The 19,359-nt window shown below is 34.1% G+C and overlaps 1 protein-coding gene and 2 long non-coding RNA genes across 6 annotated transcripts; 1 reads left to right on the top strand and 2 right to left on the bottom strand.

Annotated features, from left to right (window-relative positions):
• Nucleotides 1-1,793: 1,793 nt before the first annotated feature.
• On the bottom strand, nt 1,794-2,143 carry LOC139197360 (uncharacterized). Its single transcript, XR_011582700.1, has 2 exons — nt 2,010-2,143; nt 1,794-1,911 (listed from the first exon to the last, which is right to left on the bottom strand). It is a non-coding gene; the product is annotated as an uncharacterized lncRNA (long non-coding RNA).
• Nucleotides 2,144-6,629: 4,486 nt separating this feature from the next.
• LOC103410100 (ethylene-responsive transcription factor ERF034-like) lies at nt 6,630-7,765 on the top strand. Its single transcript, XM_008348863.3, has one exon. The coding sequence runs from the start codon at nt 6,801-6,803 to the stop codon at nt 7,677-7,679; it is 879 nt and encodes a 292-aa protein (XP_008347085.2). The 5' UTR covers nt 6,630-6,800; the 3' UTR covers nt 7,680-7,765.
• A 5,589-nt stretch (nt 7,766-13,354) lies between these two features.
• On the bottom strand, nt 13,355-16,995 carry LOC108173747 (uncharacterized). 4 transcript variants are annotated; one of them, XR_011582698.1, is made up of 6 exons: nt 16,479-16,995; nt 16,286-16,390; nt 15,361-15,624; nt 15,181-15,245; nt 13,976-14,084; nt 13,355-13,642 (listed from the first exon to the last, which is right to left on the bottom strand). It is a non-coding gene; the product is annotated as an uncharacterized lncRNA (long non-coding RNA). The 4 variants fall into 4 exon arrangements; XR_011582696.1 differs by having other exon boundaries at nt 13,365-13,642; nt 13,976-15,245; XR_011582699.1 differs by lacking the exon at nt 15,361-15,624 and having other exon boundaries at nt 13,366-13,642.
• Nucleotides 16,996-19,359: the final 2,364 nt, after the last annotated feature.

The raw sequence follows: 19,359 nt of genomic DNA, 5'->3' as shown, positions 1-19,359 counted from the left end.
CATACATACATACACACACTGCATACACCCTGCATACACCCTGCATACATACACACTGCATACACAGTACACAAACACACACACTGTATACACCTTGCACACACAGTACACAAACACACACACACTACATACACTACACACACACATTGCATACACTACACACACACCCTGCAAGTACACACACAGTGCATACATACATACACACCCTGCATACACCCTGCATACATACACACTGCATACACAGTACACAAACACACACACTGCATACACCTTGCACACACAGTACACACACACTGCACACACACTCATTCACACACACACTGCACACACACACACTGCTTACACACTGCACACACACACACTGCACACACACTCACACTCACACTCACTCACACTCACTACATACACTACACACACACACTGCATACATACACACTGCAAACACAGTACACTACACACACTACATACACTGCATACACTACACACACACACACTGCATACACACTTATTCACACACACACTGCACACACACACACACTGCTTACACACTGCACACACACACACTGCACACACACTCACACTCACACTCACTCACACTCACTACATACACTACACACACACACTGCATACATACACACTGCAAACACAGTACACTACACACACTACATACACTTCATACACTACACACACACTACATACACTACACACACACTGCATACATACACACTGCAAACACAGTACACTACACACACACACTACATACACTGCACACACACACTGCATACACTACACACACACCCTGTAAGTACACACACACTGCATACACCCTGCATACATACACACTGCAAACACAGTACATACATACACACACTACATACACTGCATACACTACACACACACTACATACACTACACACACACACTGCATACATACACACTGCAAACACAGTACATACATACACACACTACATACACTACACACACACACACACACACACTACATACACTACACACACACACTGCATACACTACACACACACCCTGCAATACACACACAGTGCATACATACATACACACACTGCATACACCATGCATACACCCTGCATACATACACACTGCATACACAGTACACAAACACACATTGTATACACCTTGCACACACAGTACACAAATGACACCGTAATCTTATATTATTACATACGAATCGAATAAATTCAAGATACAAGATCTTTGGACCAATTTTATGAATCAATATTCTGTTAAACGTCCTTGATTCGGTATCAATTTCCTAAGACACATAAAGCAGAATAATAGAGCAACAGAGTAAAACCAGAACTCAAACTAATCAATCGTGCCTCAAGAAGATCTCCCTATTTAGATCATATCACCAGATTCACCACATCCATTTCTACCAAATATCACGATGCAGACTATCCGTTCCAAACCATTAACGTAATCCGAATGAAACACTCAAAACCAAGAGCAATGCACACATCTAAACATAAAGTTGATAAAAATCTCAACATTAAAGAACCATTTCAACTATATTGGCATAGAAGAAAAACCAAACGTCTGTGTGTGTGTATACATATGCAACTCAACCACTACATTCCTCATCGAAACTTTTGATTCGTTTATAAAATTGAACAAACAACAATTACCAAAATCAAATTAATCCGAATTCCAACTAATAAACAACCTAATCAAATCATACATCGATCAAGCAAACCAATCAAATCTCCACAATTTCCATCAATAATTTTCAATCAATGGATTTGATTAGATCCAATAAATACCTAAACAGATCCAACGATGATATTGTTGATGGGGATGAAGATCAGCTTGACGAAGAACCCGACGAAACCCATCACGACGAACCCGATCGCTGTCCGGAGCGCGACCTTGGAGAATTCTACACGACAATCAACCATCAAATCTCATCAATTACACATGCATATCAAAGAATATAACTTGTGAGAAAACACAGATCCGACCCGAATGCTGAATTACCTTTGCGATCGGGCTTGTGGCAGCGCTTGACGAGGCGAATGCTGTCCTTGGAGAACTCTCGGAGCAGATCTGTTACGTGAAGACGAGGGAGCGGACGACGAGAGGAACAGATGAGGAGCAGGATGCAGATGAGGGCGACCAGGATGCAGCTGACGGCGAGCAGGACGTAGAGATGAGGATGAGGAGGACGACGTGAGGGAGGAGGTCTTACGAATCCGGACGTTTTTGGGGTGGTTCGCTAAGAACTGCTAGCGAAGGGTTTAATCCGTGCAAGTCGGATCTAATCCCATTAAACGTAATCCTTACCCCTACCAAACATCAGACTACAATACCAATTAGTGTAGTCTAGTCCAGTCCCCCCTAAGAAGGTCAAACAAACACGCCCTTAATTCCTTAACCACACAAAAATACATACCAAATTTTAAATCAACCTTTAATCCAATTTAATTAATTTTCCAAAAACTTAGGAACCATGAAATGTTCAAACATATCACACACACGTACCTTAATAACCGCTAAGGGTAAATCCGTCATTTCACATTCCCGTCAAATGTATCTCCGGGACGGGCTGTGACAGATACCAAGATCCATCTGGAAGCAGGGAATCTTGGAGATACCATAAGGGAATGGAGCATCTCATCCTCTTAAGAGCAGGCGAATGCTATGATTTTTATTCGTCGTCATCTTGATGAGGCACTAAAGAGCGAGTACTTAACGGTTGAAGATCTGTTAACTCTTTGGAATGCATTGAGAAGCAGATACAATCACCAGACAACGGTGATTCTTCCAAGAGCTCGCTATGAATGGACTCACCTAAGGATCTAGGATTTCAAGTCAGTGGCAGAATACAATTATGCGTTGTTCAGAATTACCTCTCAGCTGAAGCTCTATGGGGATACTATTATGAAGACATTCATATGGAGTTGCTCTATAAATAGAGCACTCCTACTGCCATCGATGTACATACAGAGAGAATATACAGAAATAAAAAAATCTCTTCCTCCATCTTTTATTTGTCATCCCCTAGTGCTATAATTTCAGTGTGACATTTTACACCTGCTTTGCTCCATCATTTATTAAAAATGTTATCTCTCTAACTTTGACATATTTATAACAAGAATTAAATTTTTAGACTAAATTTACAAATCATGTAATGTGTTATAATAGTCTAAAATATCCATAATATCCCGATATTTCCATCGAAATTTTCGTGTTTTTTGACTACCGATATTTCCGATATCATCGATATTTTAGACCTTGCTAAGACACTCATATATCTTACCATGCAATGTATAAAGTGTAAAATATTGTACTAATTCATTATATATAAATGATTATGGTGTGTTTAAATTTCTTTCATTAATTACTACATATTTTCTACTCTCACAATGTTTGTCAGCTCGTTATATAATCAACTTAAATTAGTTATATCTATCATACAATACATTTCCTTCCAATTTTTTGTGATAAACTAATAGATAATTGACTAAATAAATATCCTGCAAAGTTTCAATAAAAATTTCCAAGTTTTTCTTACAATTTCCGTGGTTTTTATTCAATTTTTATCGATATCGATAATATCCCAATATTTTCATCGATATTTTATACCTTGGTTATAAATAGAAAATAAATATGTTGATTAATACTTAAGTAATAATTCAATTATCAACAACCATACTATATAATTTACAAAATATAATTTTCATAGTCACCCCCCGCATTACCCGAATTTTGTTTTGATCGCGGGGAGGCTATGAAAATTATATAGTATGGTTGTTGATAATTGAATTATTACTTAAGTATTGATGAATGTATTTATTTCTATTTATGACACATTACATGATTTGTAAATTTAGTCTAAAAATTTGATTCTCTTAGTATTACTAATTTTGAATAGGTTTCTTAGGTGGGGGTTGTCCTGTTTTAGGAAAAACAATTGCAGTATTAATCCAAAATTTCTTAATTTAATTTATGAGTTGGTGATTAGACCACAAACAAAGCCAACAACTTAGAGCTAAATTACTCTCTCAATGCTGTCAAAACACAACCAATATGTGAAATTCTTCATACTGGCAATACACGATGGTGCAATTCCTAGTATATGTCGAATGGGTAATGCTAGGAAGACTAAATTTGTAGACTAAATTTTATGAACTAAACGACGTGGAAGTTGATGGTTGAGTTATTATTTAAGTGTTAATTAACGTGTTTATTTCTTATTGGTGATACATCATTTACTTTGCAAATTTAGTCTAAAAATTTCTTCTCCTTAGCATTACCCATGTCGAATACAGCACCAATTATTAACCAATTTTTAAATGATGTAGCTCATAACATAACACTTGCTTATTAGTTGTAAATAAATGATTCTTAGAGTACGCCCAAATATAAGTGAAATCTGAACATGAGAACATATATATGGTAGTTACTAGTTAACTTAACGTAACATTAACTGGTGTAGCACATAACATGACAATTGCTTATTAATTATAAATAAATAGTATCTAAAGTGCCCGAGATATGAGTTAACAAAATTTAAAGTAACATGATATGAGTCAGTGTCTCTTGTATGTTTTAGATTGAATAATACCAAATTAGGCTGCCCATTATGTGGCTTAACCGAACTCCCCTCCTCTTAATGTAAAAAATATCGATGTACTAAAAAAAAAACAAAAACAAAATTCAAAGTAACATGATAGCCTTGAATTTCGAATGCAAAAATTCGAAGTAAAAAGTTAACTACGTGAAAAAATAATTTTCTTGAGGAAATATAAGGATAAATTAATTCATCAGATCCCTAAAAATCATGAAACTTGATCAACATATGGTGATTAAGAGATATGTTGATAGCAAATACAGCATATTAATTAGGGAACTTTAACGAAAAGCACCCGGTACTGTTCACTTTAACGAAAAACCACATTTTTACACTAAAAAGTCAATCTTGGTACTATTCACTTTACCCTTTATTTTGTCCTTATCATTAAAACTCAAAGTTTTCAAGCCATTTTCGTTAGTTTTCCTTATTAATTAATCAAGGATTATACAAAACTAATTAAGAAAGTGATTAGCACAATTTGTTATGGAGAAAATGCATGAGGTGGTAGTCTCCTAGTATTTGAATAATATTCATGTGTATATGGGCTGCATATATTGTCTTCATTCCTAAGATCAGATCTTTGTGTGACTACTTTATGGGTTTTTGACACTTCATCATTTGCTTATGCTGTCTTGTATACCAAAAGATTCTTAGCATGGTAGCCATATTTCAATTGGTCCTTTCATTTAATTTTAAAATTAAATTAATGACTATCAAACATAATATTAGTTAAAATTGAATTAATAGACCAATTGAAATATGGCTACTATGCTAAGAATCTTTGGTACAATATATCAAACAAGGTTGTAGCAGAGGCCAGAGCAATATGGAGATATAATTGGACCACGTTGAAGGTAGGATACGTATGTGATCAGGCCCTTTATCTAACGGGATCCCTATTTTTGGATAAAAATTAGGATTAGTTGTAGGGCTCACTCTACGTCGAATTTTAACGATCTGAACGTCTATTTTGTACGTCTCGATTCATAGATCATTTTTGCAAAAATTCAATCTAATCCGAAACCATTTGTCTATTTGATTATCACAATAAAATTTCATTTTTTTCTTATAAAACAAAGTGTTCGTCAGTTTCTTTGAACTCAATTAGATGTCTCAAATATTTCCGATTTGGCTAATGTTTTGCAAGGATGATTTATGAGGTCCAACTTGAAAAATAGACGATTCGGATCGTTGAAGTTCAATGTGATGTGTGACACATCCCGACCTGGAATGTCCACTTGAACTCCGCATCGAGTTGTGTTAGCCAGCACAACTTGATTCGGATTCCAAGTGGACATTTCAAGTCGAGGTGCGATAGTGTGGGCCCCACAACTAATCCTCATTTTAGGAGATCCCTTCTCTTAAATGCCTTGTATATATGACATGAAAGAACAAAATTAGAATACTCATACATTTTTGTCCTATTTTCGTAACTTTTATTCTTTTTCTGTTTCTTGATTTTCTTTTAGTTTCTTTAAACTAAATGCCATAACTAAATAAGAACGTGGAAAAAGACAAAAGAAAGTGTTTAAAAATTACTTTATATTTTTGGACATTGGTACAAGATGTACTCTACTAACTACCATGTTAAGATACACACCCTAACTCCTAGAGAAAAAAAAAAAAAAAACCTGAAATATATAGGTAGTTTCCTTTCAAATCAATTGGACAAACTAAACAAATCTCTAGTGAGAGAATTATTGAGACCTCAGTGAGGCCTACCAAAATCTCAAATAATTTTTTATGTTCTCCACATGAAAAATGAATATGCTTAGTCACCAAAAATATTTATTTATTTAAGGTGAAAAAAAAAAAGAGAATAAGGATAAAAAGAAAGACCAAATTTTGTGACCAAAGCAAATATATATTTAACATGAAAAAAGTGAAAAAGAGGAAAAGATAGACCAAGCAAGGATAAGATGGGAAGATAAAAAAAAACAAATTTATATATCTTAAATAAAAGAAAAGCAAATTGCGGATGCAAAGATGGTCTCAAAGCGTACACTCCCCATATGCTCTCAAAGCATACACTACTAATCTATTACCCACATGCTCTCTCTCTCTCTCTCTCTCTCTCATGCCATTGGACACCACCATGCTTCTTCATACATATTCTTTTTTTTTTCTTTTCCTTTATATTTTAATTTCAATTTTTTGTTTTTTATAGAGAATCATAAAAGCCCAACACCTCCATGTTTTTATGCACCACTCACATTTGTTACTCTGAAACTTTGGAGCTAGTTAGACCCCCTATCATGGCAAACCAAACCAACATAGAGAGTGATGCTCAAGAAAACCTCCTCCCCTCCACCTCCTCCACCACCACTACCACCTCCTCCTCCTCCTCCTCCACGATAATGAATTCCAATTCATTGGCGGATCATAAAAGCACAAAAGTTTCTCTATCAGAGAATTGTACATCAAAAAAAGGGCAAGAGCCAAACAATGAGAAAGAGCAAGGCAACAAAAAGAAGAGGCAGAGGACTACTAGTGATCACAGTAATGGCAAGCACCCGACTTTCTGTGGTGTACGAATGCGCAGTTGGGGAAAATGGGTGTCGGAAATCCGCGAGCCGAGGAAGAAATCAAGAATATGGTTAGGGACATACCAAACAGCTGAAATGGCAGCTAGAGCTCATGATGTGGCAGCTCTGGCCATCAAAGGTGCTTCTGCTTATCTCAATTTCCCTGAACTGGCCCAAGCACTTCCCCAGCCAGACTCCAAGTCTCCAAAGGACATCCAAGCTGCAGCTGCCAAGGCAGCATCAGAAGCAGCAGCTGCTTCTGCTTCTGAGGAAAAGCAGCTTATTTGTGAAGCAGAAACTAACGAAGCAGAGGTCAAGCTGCCCATGTCAGCAAATTCAACTTTGTCCAATGCTCAAGAATCAAGTAGCACTTGTGCTTCTGCTTCAACAAATTATGATGAGGAGCAATTGTTTGACCTACCAGATCTTGTCATAGATGGGAAAGATGGAAGCGATAATTTTCGCTATTATTCTTCCTCAACTTGGCATTTGTGTGCAGCTGACACTGGATTCAGGCTAGAGGAGCCATTCTTGTGGGAGTATTAGTTAGCTAGTACAGATTAAGGACTGCATTTTTTTCTCTTTTTTTTTTTTAATTTATTTGGTCAAAAATAAATAATTAAGTTTCAAAATTGATCACTTTCGATCACTACATTGTCCAAACATAAATAACAGCGTGGATGCATTCATTTGTTAAAAAAAAAAACCTTACTAATTGAATTGCCCATGAAACTGTCATTTAGTTTCAATTTATCTCCAGAAACTGGTTTTGTCTCATTTTACCTTCTAAAACTGTCATAAGCAATTCATTTAGTCTCACTCCACCCCATTCAGTGAAAAAATGTCAAATTCAAACATAATAAATCGTCAAATTTCGTTCTCTTCTTTCATGACTCCAATTTGTTTTACCAAGAAGATCAGTTGCTTGAACTGAAAGGAATGATGGAGGCAAGACAAAAAGGTGTAAGAAGTTAAATGCTCAAAATGCTCTTGAATTTAGCGTTACCTTAGACCAAAAGAGTTAAAAATGGTCGTTTCAGAAGGTAAAGTAAGACAAAACCAATTTCAAAAATGTAAATCGAGACTAAATTACAGTTTCAGAAGGCAATTTAGAGAATAAGCCGTAAAACAATATTTGTTAGTTTGCTTATAACTGGCATTGGAAAAGAGAAAAGTGCATAATCTTTCCCCCAATGTACTATATGAGCAGAATAAACTGTGTTAGATTTCTATTTGCATGATTGTTATTCTGAAACTATAAAAGTAATTATATATCCGTCTTATTATCCAATCTAATTTAAAACTCGGTCAGTAAACACTACATTAGTAATAAAAGGACTATCATGATTGCCTGTTACTTTTCACTAATAGAATAGGATCTTTCCTTTAATTCTATACGCAAGGGGATCCAATCCTAAGTTTTCTTTAGTGAGAGGGTTTCATGGGGTTCACAGAGAAGAAGACCATAAAGTTAACCACCTTCCTAGATTTTAAGCAATTTTATGTTAAATGACTTTTAAAAGCTACCCACTTTCAAAGGTTTATACTGCCCTTCTTTCTTTTTCTTTTTTTCTTTTTTCTTTTTCTTTCATTTTTCAATTTCTCTCTCTCTCGGAGAGGTACTTGGAGAATGAAGTACTTGATGTACTAATGATGTCTTTATAATTACTTTTCTTTTAGGAAATTATTATTGGCATTCTAAAAATCTTATTTTACAGTCCAAACTTTTTATAATTAGAAAGAAAAATACACTTGTGAGGAGTGTAGAATGAGATTTTTGGAGTGCTAATAACAATTCACTTCCTTTATTGTCTTCATTTATGTAAGTATTGTGTATTAGGATCATTGTGGAAATATTTTTTAGCTAATTAGAAACTACCCACTACCATTTTTAGCTGAGCTTAGGGGTCGCCTAATGTGCCAATGTCAAGAATAGAGTGATTTCCTAAATTATGCGTGTAAAATAATAAGAAAAATTACGAGCAACGCATAAAATTAATAATAATATATTATTAATTATTACTCACAATAAAAGTTCAACTCTTGTTCTTTTGTCTTCAAATCTTAGAAACTACCACGACCATTTTTAGCTAAATTTATAGGGTCACTTAATATTCAAATGTCAAGGATACAGTGATATTTCTTGAATTTTATGCTTATAAAATAATATGCAAAATTAGAAGCAATGCATAGAATTAGTAATAAAATATTTTTGTTATTCATAATAAAAGTTCGACTCTTATTCTCTCATCTTCAAATCTTAGATCTACTATGAAAAACTTGAAGAAGAAAAATATGATTCTACAAAATTATCTAATGAAACTGAAGTGAAGGATTCGTGGGGGTTCAAGTAGTGTCAAGTTGAAGAGGGACAATCTCTATTTCTCTTCATTTTTATATATGCATGCCACTAAACAACAAATATTTGTTGAACCAAAAATTATGCATAGTTATTACCCGGAAAAACAAATCATAACTAGTTAAACCATGTGAGTGTATGTAGCAAACACTTCAAGATTCCATTAGAAGTGATCTGCCCAAATATTTTCAATACAACGGTGTGTTTATACTAAGGGATCAGAGATTTGGGACAAGTCATACAACGAACTAGCAAAATAATGAGTATTGAATTTCCTATTTATCAGAGTTGATCAAACTTATAACCTCTAACTTACAAGTGAAGAAAAATAATATTAGACGGTAACGTTAGGTGGCTTGATGTTGATATAATTAAGAAAATGAAATGAATTAATGTGGAGTCCAAAGAATGTAGACAACCATGTAGGGTACCGAAACTAGGTGACAATACCAAGTAACTAAAGAAATAGTTAGGTGTGTGTGTGTGTGTGTATATGTATGTATATAGAATTAGGGTGTAAATGAATTTAGTGGGGAACCCTAAAAGGGCCCCAATGCTTCCATTAGACTTAAATGAAATTTAAAACCCAGTGCATTAGTGGTTATCTTGTTCATGGTATTCATTATTATCTCCCCCTTCATTATTTGCCACACTTCATTTGGCCATTGGCCTGTATTCAAGAAAATACAGAAAATTGTCATGTCTTGCATAATGCCAACTGGCAAGCTTTATGTTAAAAAATGACCCACGAGTCTCTAATCATTGAGCTCCTATTACTTCCTCTAAACAAATAATTAACGACTAGCTAAACACTGCGGTGTGAGACAAAACTAAAGACATAAAATCCCTTCTCTCTCATTTTAGATAAATTTTTACCTATATTTGGAACTATGTCACGTCAAGTATTGCTTGTTAGAGAATAAATTCGTGTCAAAAATATAACAAAATAATATATATTTTATATGTAGAAGATTCAACTCCTAATATCATCGAGATATTTTTATGATGACAATATTAAGCTTAAAAATTTATCATTACTTTATTTGTTATAATTAAGGTTCTAAAAACGCTAAGTGCTAGTTAGACGGCGGACTGGGACCTAGCGCCTAGGCTAATTTAAGTAGATCTATATATTTCGTGTAAATAAGTGTATTTATACTTAAAATATATATAATTTCAGCATCATAAACTACAAAATAGAATGACATATATATTATAAAGTATTGGAATATGAGGAAAAACATGAGGAACAAGCATATAATGTGTGTTCATTTAAGCATTCAATAAGTCTCTTACAATTTATTGAAAAAAAAATAAAATACAAAATGAAAGTAATCTATTTTCTGTCTAAGTGAGTCGCAACCTAGGCGAGTGCTTAGGCAGCCCTGGACGGGCTAGACGTCTAGGAGGACGCCTCAACAGGCTTAGACGTCCTTTATTAATTTTTATACATCTAAGCATTAATCGGGATGGTGACCAACTGCTCGGCGCTAGGCATGGACTTTTCGAACAGTGGTTATAATATAACTGAGGAACAAGGTTGATATATCACATTTTAACATATATAAATACAAAATAAATACATATTGCGATGCTCTTTGGATGTGATGAGTAATCATGCGTTGCAGTGAGTGTTAAACCAAATGATATTGACTAGTGCTTGCCAGTGGTGACAACCTTTTGATTACAAAAGATGGATGATTGGATTTTTTATTTTTTTTCTCTCAAACGGGATAATCAACCCTCTCCCTTACAAGAGTGAAGAGAAATACCAATTATTTATGTGGTTCAAATTTACTTTTGACGATAATCAAATTTAAAATCTCTCACTTACAAGTGAAGAATAATATCATTAAATCGTAATACTAATTGCCAAATGAATGATTGGATTTAGATTTGTGAAAGTCCATCAGGATTACGTCACAGTAACAGCGGCTTTAATCATGTTGATGCTCGTTCGCCATCAGAATGAAAGACATATCTAAACTCTAGTACCAAATAATTGGTGTCTACACAGTCACTAAGATGTTAAGATTGGTGATTTTACATAATGATGCTGAAATAATTGTCCTTCACAATCACACTCACACTAAATCAACTTAAGTGGTACCACTAATGCTCAAATATTCTTTACACCTATTTAGGTTACAAAGCTTCGCAAATATTTTTATTTTGATCGCCCTCATTTATTTGATTGCTTATTGCTCAACCACACAGTCTAATTTTAATATCCAAATACTATGAGGAACGAATTTTACACGAGGGTCAAATAGTTACGGTGTTCCTGTGACAAATGAGAGAATTGATAAGTAAAACCTTGTCATACTGATTAATGGTGTGGTGTGAACAAAAACCCCTCCAATGTCTAAGTTAGACTCTAAAGAATAGTAAAATCCGGAAGCTATGGGTTTCTTCGAAGAGGAACATTTACGTTTCCATGGTTGGTTATTATGTCTTTATATAGTAGGAAATATGAGCTTGAAAATGATTCATTACGGCACACTCTCCTTAATTGGTTAGTTTGAACCCCTCACTATACGCGCATTTGATTAGTGAACATTGAACTTATGGAGACATTGCTAAAGGTCACTAATTAAGAGTGCCGTTTAAGAAAATATCTTTGTTGCATTGGATTCATGGTATATCTCGGCCATATAGGGATTGTAATCCCATTAGTAGATGAAACACATAAAAGAAATAACTCATAAATATTGATAATTCATGTTTTTTTTTTTTTTTTTGCAAAATTCATAATTTTATTTAAGATTTTTTTTTTTTGGTTACTTTAGCAACTTCTATTTTCTCAATTCTAACTCTTTCTCAAAATATACTTTTAAAGGATTATCTTCTAGGACATTAAGTTGGAGAAACACTTAGATCTTCTTGTTTTTAAATTATGGTTCATTTGGAAGTGATTTTAAAATGACTGAAAGTGTTTTTGGTGAAAGTATTTTTTGGTTCCAAAAGCACTGGAAATGCTTCATGCAAGAAGCACTACTAGCACTTTAAGTGCTTTTAGAGGATTCACTTTTTACTAAGGATTGGTTCTAAAAGCACTCTCATCAAAATCGCTTTCAGTAATTTTGAAAGCACTTCTAAACGAGCCTTTAAAAGTTTGAAATTATTATTAAGTTTGTACTCAAACAAAAAACACTATTCATGAGGGTTTGGAGGGTTTTAAAAATCCAAACGACAATGTAATCATCTTCCAGGCGTCGAGGATGCAAAGCGTTTGTATATTTTTTTTCACACTAGTACATTAATTATTATGGATTTGTACATGAGGGTTTGAAGGGTTTTAAAAATCCAAACGACGATTTGCCTATCATCAAAGCGTAGGGGATGCGATCACGTTGTCCTGCTCTCCTAATGTCCTTATTTTAAGGACTTGTGAAGACCAAATGTATATTAACCACAAGATTATATTAGTTAGACCTAAAGGCTTAACATATTTGACTACTTAATAAAGCAAAACAAGAAAATGAGTTTTCTAATGGTTTATGGATTTTAAGTTGGTTTTGCTTTATTAAGTTGTCAAATATTTTGAGTATTTGGATCTAAACTAATATAATCTTATGGCTAATATAGATTTGGTTCTCATAGGTCCTCAAAATAAGGACCTTAGGAGAGCTGGGCTGTCACGATCACAAGTATTTTTATATTTTTCACACTTGTAATTAATTAGTAGGAAATTTTTTTTGTTGTGCTTTGTTATTGTGTAGGAAAAATCAAATTACATTAAAAATTCATAATATTTAATTTACAAGTGTAAGAAATATGAAACAAATATGAAAAAGCTCATGATCGCATATTTTACGCTTTGACGATGTACCCATCGTCGTTTGAATTTTTTAAAACCCTCCAAACCCTGGTGAACACTATTTTTAGGTGGAGTTGAAAATGTGTAATAATTCATAATAATTAATTTATAAGTGCGAAAATTGTAAAAAAATTATATCAACGCTCGTGATCAATCCTCTACGCTTTGACAATGGTTATATTATAGTTTGAATTTTAGGGTTTAGGGTTTTGGATCTAGAATAAAGGACATATAGATACTAATTTAGTGACAACATGGTATATAGATACTAACTAGCAAGACTACCCGCGCGATGCTGCGGTGCTACGTCTTGCTCCTGTACAACCTTATCTACAAAAGGAACAATGAGCAGAGTTGAACTTAATTCCATCATCAATGCCTTGAACTTGTAGGATCAAAATTAATATATATACTAACATAGACCCTAAAATTTCTATCATGGTGAAAAATATTAACATTGGGAAAAGGCAAAGAGAGGAATTCTCAAAAGAAAACTGAGAGTATGGATCATATTGCATGGAAATCACAAACAGCAACCACATCAAAAATGAAGAATAACAATTGAAAAGGAAAATAATAATCGAACCATAACTGAAATAGCTATCTGGCTTTGAATATTACAATTATGAAGCAACTCTTATAGGATGAGTGAGTAGAACTTACAACGTAGTTAGGAGTTACAATGCAGTTAGGAGTGTTCCATCTCGCTATCAATTTGCTAAACCAAGATCATCTATACCAAATGACAACATTTTAATCCTTCAAACTGCTCCTGGAAAAAGAAGTAAATTAAATGCGGGGATCTATACCTTAAGACAACGGAAAAAGTAGATTAAAGCTGAAAAGTATCAAACTTTACAACTTTCTCCAAAAGCATATATCACTACAAAAGTACCAACGTTTCGCATTAATCAGAAACTATGCAAAATTATTTCATATTTTCCAATGAATTTGAAACCCTGAAATTGTCATATTTGGACGCTCTTTACTCGAAATTTATTCAAGAAGCACTTGTCAAATGTTCGACACAATTTAGGAATTCAAACAAAATCCACATAGTGCAGTGATCACAATCGTCGAGACCAACATTTGAAAAATGTAGATAAATTCACTAATAAGGCGTATCATAAAAAATCCATTGAGATTGAGATTACAGTAAATTGAAAACATTCTTATTAAAATAACGTAAGTCACAAAACGCACAATCAAAACAACAACAACATAGATTACTTTAAACTTGCAGAGACTCCAAAGGAATACTGAACTCAACTACATCATTAAAAAAATTGAATAATGGTAAAAAAAAAGGATCCATCAGGACAAAAAATTCTCACATGAAATTTAATCAACAAATGAAATTCTTAAGTTACCCAATTAGACCAACCAAGAAGAACCAGTCGTTAATCAAGAATTCACCAAATAAAACAATGCAAGAATTGACCAAATAAACGATGAAAAAGTGGAAGCTAAATGCATCCCTTTGTACTTCTTTTTATCTCCTCATCTTCCTATTTGTAAAGTCCAAAAAGCTGAAATCAGAATTGCTTCAAATAATTTACCAGATTTTACAATTCGAATGTGCTCACAGATACTGAGATCGTAATTTAACCATTCTATATCACTGCGTATCATTTCTTTGTCAGTTTTTTTATTTTTATTTTTTATAAATCAAATCTAAACCAATCTCAATGGAAAAAATAAAAAACAACACTTATTATCTCTATACGTAATTTAATCCGTACGGTCCAACGACTAATCAAATGATCAAACAAAGCAAAAAAACTAAACTGATCACAGAATTTAATCAGCAGAGCAAAGTCAGTGACAGTGAATTTTTAAATCACATGTGCTCACAGATAACTAATGACCTTGGTATTTGCAAATTGCGGATAAATTGATCTGGAAACAAAAGTTGTAGTATTAGTTTTGTAACCTGCAAGTGAACAACAATCTGTCAGGCCAATACTATTATGTTTTTGCATTAATCCACATGAATAAGACAGACTGCAATGCATAGGTTTAACAAATCAAACATACATCTAACCCACCTGAGATAAAACTCAAACATGTAAAAACAATTTGTGTCTTTCAAGGTAGCCAATATATGGATTTATCCATTGAGACGGAAGAGATTTTTGAACTGTGAAAAAGGAATAACACCAATTGATATGACAACCAACACAATCAGAAAAAACTCAGTGAGAATGTCAATTTATAAATCACATGTACTCATAGATAAATAACGATCTTGGTATTTGTGAATTAAGGATAAGCTGATTTGGAATCACAATTTGTAACATTAGTCTTCAGACCTGTAAGTGAGCAACAATTTGTCAGAGCAATACCATTTTGTTTTTCCACTAATCCACATGAATAAGACAAATGCAGATACACAGGTTTAACAAATCAAACAGACATCTAACCCATATGAGATAAAACCCAAACATGTCAAAAAAATTTGTGCCTTTCAACGCAGTCAACACATGGATTTGTTCTTTGACATTTAGTTTAATGAACCATTGCTCTTTACCACATGGCTGCAATTTTTATATACAAACATTAGTCTTTTGACACACATTTTCAAGATTGTCTGCACGTTCAGCAAAAGCACAGAGGCTTCCAAAATTCCAACGACCCTTTAATTTATTCTCAAAAATTCCAAATCCATTTTAATCCATACTGGAAAAAAGCATAACCATAAAAAACAGACCCAAATAATTTTAAAACAACTGCACTCACACAATTTATACCACCAAGAACATAAAAAAAAATTAAATCACAATCTAAACTAATGTTTCCTCTCCTCCTCTCTGTGTTTGTAACCCCCTGCAGCATAAAACCCAGAAAAAACAAACCTTCACACAACCTCAACAACTCCTCCCATATTTTCCCCAAAAACTACGACTCCATTTAAATCCAATAATTATCAATCCATGTCCGAACCGAAAAAAAATAGAAGCGCAAAAAACATACCCAAAAAATTACAGCAGCATTGCATATGCCATCCGAGATTTGCCAACCAAAGAACGAAAATGCAAAATTCTCTTTTAACAGGGAAAACCCAAGAGAGCACCACAACTGGCAATAAAAGGAAACGATTAAGGTTTCATTGAAACAAAGGAAAAATCAAAAATAAAAACCGAAAGAAAATGATTATAAAATATACCTTGGCTGAATCACACTTGTTCCACAGTGGGGTGGAAAGACGCCACCCCTGAAAAGGGCTGGAAATCGGCCAAAATCATAGCCACAACCCAGAAATCCAAAACGGAAAAAAGGGGCAAACATCAGGAATTCATTACCCTGGATCAGAGATGTCGAAACCCTCGGAACGTAAAAAACCCCAAGTGTAAATAGACGCATAACGACCCGGCAACCACAAAGTCCCTTAAACCACAAAAATCAGCAGACCTTTCTGCGAAACAAAGAACGGAGACCACAGAGAAGCAGAGGATTGGAAGAAAGAACGGGCAAAACGAAAAGACCAAAGCCGAAATCAGGAAAGGCAACGAAGGAACAAAACCCTAACTCGTTAAGAAGACTCTCGAAGTCGAGAGAATAAGGATGACCGACACGTGGAAAACAGGGGCAAAAACGTCTCTCCGGCGCATGAAGCAAGCGAGACAAACGGAAAGAAAACAGAGAAGCAAGGGCATTTCCGTCCGGACACTATTAATGAACAGTGCCGTTCCCAACCCAGTTTTAGTATATATAATTTAATATGACATTTTAATTTGATTCTTTATTGAAATAATATATATATATATATATATATATATATTAATGGGTAATGGAAAAAAAATGGGTAATGGATTGGATCATATTACTTGTTAATTTTAACAAGTCGAGTTCGGGTCAGGTCATCTACCCGTTCTTTTTAATGAGTTTGACACGACACATTAAGATATCAAGTATGTCACGAAAACGATACGAACATGGCAAACACGACACGATGGATCACCAAACCTAGAAAGTATGTACTATGTATCACCCTATGGGGGTTTTGTTTGACCGATCTATGACTGGATTGAGCTATTTAAACTTAATTTCAATATGGGGCAAACTTGAGTTTAATTAACTTGGATAAGTTAAGATTATAGCTAATTTTTAAACCATATAAAATAAAGGGTCGAAGTAGAATCAACCCAATCCAAGTCAAACCAGTCCAAGCTAATCTCAATAATCTTGTATCAAATGTGCCCTGTACGATTAGTTATAATCTTTGATATGATACATTTTGTTTTGGTTTGGTTTATAAGGGTCTAAATCTTTGAGGTGTGTGTTTTGATTTGTTTTTTTTTTCAGGTTGATTAACATTGTACGTTCTGATTGCTTATAATATATATACAGTTGGCAGCATATAATCTAAATATATAACAAGAAAATCATGTCGATTTGGGGTTGCATGTGTTATATATCTTACGTACTCTGGCATTGCATTGTGTCCGAGGATGACAATGGAGACCTAAAAAGAAAGAAAGCAACATGAGGGGACAAAGACACTGATTACATTACACATGAAGAATCTAATCACAATTTAGAGACTGGTTGATTATATATTTCACTAATTAGTCATAAGACTCGTAACCACAAAATCATTAGACAATTGGTTCGCAACTACGGCCAGCACTAGTACAAAAAAGTCGTAATCGTTGTCTTAGACAAAAATTTTAAACTCTCATCTTGTATTAAAAAACCTCGTCATCCTATAACAAAAGAGACGTCAAATATTAAAATTTCAATCATGCAATGAAATAATTGTGACTGGGATCGAGCTATATAGAACGTCTACAACGAGCAAGGAATCGATATCATGAATTCTTTGAAGTTGGAAAGAGCTGCATTTGAATGCTTTTGCTGAATGAATGATTAGATACTTGTATGCTTTTGATGCATGCATGTTTTTCTCTTTTGTAGTGGAGAGATCTAGACTCTGGACAATGGACTCTAGTGAGAGAAAAGCTCATTGCTTATGCATACAAGGAATGATATGGTGGATCACTTCTTCATAACATGGACTAGTGCTACTCACACACTTCTTTTTTATTTTTTATATACTTTTGTTAATTTTTGTCCGTTAATCTTCTTCAATTCATTCAATTCGATGACTAAAAATCAAGAGGAGTATGCAAAAAGTAAAATAATTGTGCGAATAGCACCAACTGATTAAAAAAGGTCACTCAACTCCCACCGTTCTCCAACATTCTTATCAATGAAAAAAACAAGAGAAAATAACAGCTGTCGCTTTACTGTAGTGGTAGAAAGTAATCATGTCTATACATTCTGGTGTGAGTTTGTTTCTCAAATCTCCCTCCTTCCTAATAACAAACAATTTAATTCGTTACACGCTAACGTTTGTAAAAAAAATGACACGTGATTTTTGTGGTCAAGCCCTCGCGACAATTCGTGGCGAGTTTGCTAAGGAGGATGTGATGGGGGTTTGAGGGTTTCGGGTACAGGGTACTTTAAAGCAATAAATATCTTAACGAGTTGGTAGTTTGGAGTTCAAGGTTAATTGTACACATTCAAGAGTGAAATTTCGACTTGGTCTTAAATGAAATGTCCGCTAACTGAGGTACCTGAATTAACAAAACGTGCACCATTAATTCATGCTGTTAACTTCCGTTAAAATGTGCGTTAGATTGATGATGTGGCACACGTATTTCACACCCACATATCCAATTTTGTGATGCCATGGGAACTAACAAAAAAAGTAACTATATATATGAGTGAAGAACCGAATACCCGCTTTTGACACATGTTTTTGTGAAGTCCATTCTGTAATGTATTTCAACATCCAAACCAACTATCTTTTAAGTCATCACTTAAAGATCATGTCTACCAAAAATCAACCAAAATCCAAAAACATATGAATATTGAATTAAATTTAGCGTTTCTTTGTAGAAACATATTTATCCATTTTCTTTACTACAAATGAACATCTTAATAGTTTAAGATTTGTCTAATTTGATTTATCCAATTCTTTTCACAAGGATGATCTATAAATGATGAACCAAAATATAAACAGTGTAGATCATTGAAATACA

This window comes from Malus domestica, chromosome 07 (genome assembly GCF_042453785.1).
Source record: "Malus domestica chromosome 07, GDT2T_hap1".
Lineage (NCBI taxonomy): Eukaryota > Viridiplantae > Streptophyta > Magnoliopsida > Rosales > Rosaceae > Malus > Malus domestica.
The sequence above is the reverse complement of the archived record's forward strand: the minus strand, read 5'-3'. Positions and strand labels throughout refer to the sequence as shown.

Excerpts from the sequence above, each read along its gene's own strand:
- LOC103410100 (XM_008348863.3), top strand. The coding sequence starts at position 6,801 with ATGTTTTTATGCACCACTCACATTTGTTACTCTGAAACTTTGGAGCTA.